Source organism: Triticum dicoccoides, chromosome 2A (assembly GCF_002162155.2).
Source record: "Triticum dicoccoides isolate Atlit2015 ecotype Zavitan chromosome 2A, WEW_v2.0, whole genome shotgun sequence".
Taxonomy (NCBI): domain Eukaryota; kingdom Viridiplantae; phylum Streptophyta; class Magnoliopsida; order Poales; family Poaceae; genus Triticum; species Triticum dicoccoides.
Genome location: NC_041382.1, coordinates 718,083,496 through 718,088,847, shown reverse-complemented (window position 1 = coordinate 718,088,847; position 5,352 = coordinate 718,083,496). Strand labels below are relative to the sequence as shown.

Here is a 5,352-nt window from a genome sequence, read left to right as displayed (position 1 = left end):
AAACTCATTTTTATTTTGTGAAACATAGTTGTGCTTTCTCATGAAAGCAAACTTGTGCTTCTCGTGAAAGCATAGTTTTTTTTTCTTTTGAAAGTCATAGTTGTGCTTCACAAAAAGCAAACTTGTGCTTTTCATGAAAGTCAAACCTGTGCTTCACAGTCTCGCTCCTCGATATACTCAAAGCATTGTGCAATAGAACGTCCAATATACATCAGCACATTACCAGAAAAGCATTCCGTGTATGTTTCATACACAGCAAAGGCCATTTTAACCACGACTTAGCGTACGCCGAGTGTTACACTCGGTTTAAACATCATGGCTTAGAGTGTTTCGGCTTAGGGTATGTAAGCCGTGTTTTAAAGATTGAAAACACAGCTTATTTGTAAGCCGAGTATAATATGCTTGTAGCCGGCGTATATAGGAGATCACAGCCGACAGCACCTAAGGTGGCGCTATGTGGCGTGGCTATAAGCCGGCACGCCCATGTAAGCCGAGTGTCGTTCCTGCTATTACGATTTATACATAAACCGAGTGCCACCTCACGATGTTCTGTGACCATCCGGGGATCCAGGTTGCTGGCACGTGTTACCTGTAAGCCGTGCATTCTGTGGACTCACACTCGGCTTATAAATCTAAACCGAGAAGAGCAATTTAGTTCTTACGGTTCTATAAGCCGAGTGTTTTTTAACTTACAAGGCAACATGTGTTTTTCCTTGTAGTGGCAGACCCATGTACTTCCTGTTGGCCGCCTCCTGTTGTAATACCAAGGTTGCCATCATCGCATGTTTGGCAGCCGCCTTAGTGTTTTTGCTGAATATGATCGATGATTTACCTCTGTTCAGCCCTGTTGAACCGTACCGTTCCTGCGTAGACTGGACCAACAGTTTTGGCTCTTCACGGTTCCTGCGAGAGCCTCCCATCGTATCATGTAGAGTCATTATTACTTCCATGTTTGTTTTCCCCTCAGCATCTACATGGCTTGGTTTGCCTGAGTTGTTCAAGAATAAAGGAAGATGAATGCTGGCCTTCTACGAGTTGCATGGCATCTTGGACCTCCGAATAAGAGCGCTTTGGCATGATAAGTGATAGCTATGGGTTTGACTTGGTTGTTCAAGCAAAAGGAAAGATGAATGCCATCCTTCTACAAGTTGCTTGGCATCTTCGATCTTGAAGAAGTTACTCCCTTCATTCCAAAATAAGTGTCGTTGATTTAGCGCTAAATCTTAGTGGATGGGTGTTCCTCCGGGGAGCGCTGTGGCATGAGAAGTGATAGCTATGTATGGCCAACGTATAACAATAGTGCATAGATTCTCTTGTTTGATCAATCAGAATTCCAATAACAGTGGGATAGTTTGATGAAACGGGTTGCCTAGGAGTAGTTTGGTATAAGAATCTCCATTTCCCTTAGTTTTTTTCGTTCCTACACCTACCTCTTAACCTCTCGAGATGGAGGAAATTCCCAGCGGAGGTCATTAAAAAACAACTACCCAAAGTGCCGGATATCACCATGGCTTCTGCTTTTCCAAACCACCTGCGTTAAAAAAAATTAGACCTTTAAGCAATCGAGGATGACACAACAGACTACCCTCTGAGGCCGAGTCCATCAATCAATCCAGGCCTACAGGTCTGCCAGCCTTTTATTTTCCTGTTGCTCGAGAATCTTTTCTCAGATAAGCAAGTATAGGGGAAACAGAAGAAGCTTAATAGCACCTGTCCGTTATACTGTATTCCCTCCGTCCCAAAATGTAAGACGTTTTTTGATACTAGTGTAGTGTCAAAAAACGTCTTATATTATGGGACGGAGGGAGTAGTTTACACTGAAGCAAACGTTTGGCAAAAGAACAATTGTAGAACCGCTGCTAACAAAGCACAAGCTCAGTAGCGCCTCTGCATTTTAAGAGAGAAATGCAGAGGATCCACTTACCATCCAGACGCTTGTATATATTCGTCATCTTCCTAAAAGGCTAAAATGTATATACATTTTTTTCCGTTCTACTCATTGCCATAAGCACTAGCTGCAAGGTCAAAAAGATTCTATGAATTTGTTTCTCCTCTGAACCTTTGACCATATAAAGTCAGAGAAGAATAAAAAATGAATGATACTAGTCTGCTCTAGGGTTCAACCATCCACAGAAAGACCCCACTTTACGTTGAGATTCCTGTAAGCTTGGCGAAACAGCATAAACCAAACAACAGGACCTATGTCGTCGTTGTCAGCCTGCTTTCTTTGCTGTCAACCTTCAGTTCGTCTTCCTTAACAGCAGACTGAACATCATCTGGGATGCAAATATTAAGGTCGCATCAGTTTGTTAGCCCTTGAAGTGAAAAAGAAGTCTATCAATTTAATTGATGTTCCAAGCAGAGTAAACTACCTAGGGGATTAGGAGTTGCACTTGAGGCCTCTGCCGCTGGTGTAGTTCCTACGAAAGAAGAAATTATGGACACTTTGACATGGCAGACAAGAAATATATTGGCATGTGCATATAACTATAGTAATTGTGGCATTGACATTGCACTATTCACGGGAGTGAAGAGAAAAAATGATCAAGATGTTTTTTAAAAAATGAAGCTTCTTATTTTGTATTATACTGTACTTTAGTCTCATACAGCCAAACAAGTCCAATCATTCATTTCCACTTTAAGCTGATCTACACAAATCTCACTCATCATAATTTTTTTGTTCATAAAAGGTCGGGTCTTGGTCTACCTGAGGCTTCTGTCGTTGAGCCATCAACTCCTTTCAGGATGCTAGATTCTGTCTTTGGTTCATCAGACAGTTCTGGGTTATCTGAATTTTCACACCCAAAGAATTAGCTCAGGATAACTGTTGAGCGCATCAACCAAATAAAAATAAAATTACATATTACCTGATGGTTCCTTACAAATATGTTGGTCGCTATTAGCAGTATTTGAGTGTTCCTTGGAGCCTACCAAAATAGCACCGTTAATTATTCATTAAGAAGCCATTTACTCATGAAGGACATGAGCAAGCATACAGGGCCTAATGTGATACCTGATGTTATCTCAGTCTCATCCATGGCAGCTGGAAAACCACGCGGAGTTTGGCCTGCCAAGATAAGATCCAAAATCATGACACATGAACTGAACTCTTTTCCATATTACAGGTAGCGTTTGTTCAAATTTTTAATTGCATGCTTCTTAACTGCATAAAACTTAGATTAACCTGGAGATTCTTTCATAACTACATCCACAAGAACAGTATTCAGTTTTTCAGGTAATAAGTGCTGAGCATTAACATAAATACAATTAAAGCTCACAAGATCAAAACTTCACATAGTACACGAAGTTTCCTGAGAGTCATGCATAACTGACAGGGTTGACAAGTTTCTGAACTTGTCCTGGGGAAGGACAGATTAGGATTTCAGGTCAATGTGGATTTTATCTGAACCACAGAAGGGCATCTAATCCAAGAAGCATACCTGATGACTCCTTGCTTCCACTTGAAGATTCAGAATCAGTGTTAAACTCAGGGACAGATTTTCCTTCAACATGCACATCTTGATCCACATGTCTGCATGATACTAATACAGGCTGGGCAGGTTTAACTGTGACTGGCACCACAGTAGCTGATGGTTCTTGGCTCAAATATCCAGTGTCTTGCTTGGGCAAAGGCCTTGATACATTCCCAGATATAACCGAAACAGGTGCTGCTGCAACAACCCCAGAACCAACGTAAGGTCTTCGAGCAGGAGGGATGATGTGCTTAGTGGTAGATGTCTCCACAGGCCTCCTCATCTGAAGAGGCTTTGCAATTGTAACGTTCTCTAAGTGGACTGGTAAGGGAGGAGCAGCTTGTCTGTGGATTGCAGATGCTTTCTTTTGAAGTTTACTTGGTTGGAGCATGGGGAGGTCAGGGGCAAGATCATCCTTCGGTGTTATTGGGCGTAGGTTAGTTTCATCTGGGATCCAACCTCTGAGCACCTGATTGTCCTTCACTCTCACCGTAATAAGAGAAAATCCAGGACATTGCTTGGTCATCTTTCCAACAAAATGCTTGCCAATGATAACATCCTTGCCTAAATTACCTTGCAGATGAGCACTACTACTGCTGGAGACTTGATTTTCACGAAACTTGACTGTGCTACCAGACTCTACAGGTCGACTGGGCCTATCACCTTGAGTCTGCTGTGCAGGCAGCACATAAACTGTGTGCATTTTAGTGTCAAGAGTACCACCTAATGTATGGTTAATATGCACCCCATCATGTTGGATATTTGGGTTATACAGCGCACTGCGAAAAGGTGGAATGCTTTGAATGGGCTGTGTCATGTGTGGCTGTTCAAATGTAGAGTACTCGTACTTCCTTGGACGACCACGCTTACGCTTTGCACCAGAGCTTGCGAGTGGCTCAATGGGCAGCGGTTCATTAGGTGCAGCAGCTTTATTCCCTTCTGATGTCATCTCTACTGGCTTGCTTCAACTTTTTGCAGCGGCAGCTTCACCCAAGAGTGCTGAGACTACCCTGTTGGTTTGAATTTACCTTCAATCAGAACAACAGATTTTCTTTATAAAAGAGGCAAGAACTCTGCCGGTAACTGAATGCAAAAAAGGCAGTTTCTCATGATACTGTTTTCAGAAGCCAGATGGCCACAGTTTGAAATCAATGATGTAAACTGCATGTTGAAAATACAAAGGTACACAAGCTAGTCAAACCGAATGCTGCTGCAAACCATTTTTGTCCATAACAGCAAATTAATAAATCCCACATTAACAAAACATAATTACTTTCCTTATTTAAAATGTTATGCAATAATCGATCCAAGTGGCTTAAATTCTTCATTTACTAATGTACCCACACATCTTAAATTCTAAACAGTGAGCTCCTAGAACATACATTTCCTGGACATAAAACGCTTGATGCTGACATCTGAATGGCAAATTCTTATCAGTATCCCATCCAACGCATTAACATGTTAGACAAAATCGAACCAATATCCAGACGAGAGGGGCACGGGTGAGAACCTCCCACCCGGTCAATCTAGAAAATCATCCCATCTCGTCCTACCATGTGGCACGGCCCAAAACATCATCGGATCAAAACAGAGGAACCAGAGTCAATCTGAGACTCGGAGAACCGATCAGAATTTTTCACAAAATAAAACTGAAAGAAACAAACCAGACATGAGCCAGCCATACATGCGTGGGCTAGTACAGATGGGAGTGAGCGATTACCCCTGAAATCACGACCTCCGTCCGCGCGCCGTCGCCTTGGGGAGGAGAGATGATCGTCCGCGGGCGGGGGAGAGGAGGAGAGGGGAGGGACGCCGCGGACAGGGCTGGCGGCGGAGGAGCTCGGGGCGCTAGGGTTCTCCTCGCTGGGGGGAAGGGAAT

General features: G+C 43.0%; 1 protein-coding gene across 2 annotated transcripts; it reads right to left on the bottom strand.

Annotated features, from left to right (window-relative positions):
* Nucleotides 1-1,829: 1,829 nt before the first annotated feature.
* LOC119356553 lies at nucleotides 1,830-5,346 on the bottom strand. 2 transcript variants are annotated; one of them, XM_037623520.1, is made up of 7 exons: nucleotides 5,194-5,346; nucleotides 3,441-4,501; nucleotides 3,014-3,067; nucleotides 2,868-2,927; nucleotides 2,708-2,788; nucleotides 2,373-2,420; nucleotides 1,830-2,276 (listed from the first exon to the last, which is right to left on the bottom strand). In XM_037623520.1, the coding sequence occupies exons 2-7, from the start codon at nucleotides 4,420-4,422 to the stop codon at nucleotides 2,200-2,202; spliced, it is 1,302 nt and encodes a 433-aa protein (XP_037479417.1). In that variant the 5' UTR covers nucleotides 4,423-4,501; nucleotides 5,194-5,346; the 3' UTR covers nucleotides 1,830-2,199. The 2 variants fall into 2 exon arrangements, with proteins under 2 accessions (XP_037479417.1, XP_037479418.1); XM_037623521.1 differs by having other exon boundaries at nucleotides 3,441-4,483.
* Between the last annotated feature and the right edge of the window lie 6 nt (nucleotides 5,347-5,352).

Coding starts and splice junctions, on each gene's coding strand:
- LOC119356553 (XM_037623520.1), bottom strand. CDS start 4,422: ATGACATCAGAAGGGAATAAAGCTGCTGCACCTAATGAACCGCTGCCC. Junction 2,421..2,707: donor CTCAACGACAGAAGCCTCAG/GTAGACCAAGAC, acceptor CTTCTTTCGTAG/GAACTACACCAGCGGCAGAG. Junction 2,277..2,372: donor TGCAACTCCTAATCCCCTAG/GTAGTTTACTCT, acceptor TTTGCATCCCAG/ATGATGTTCAGTCTGCTGTT.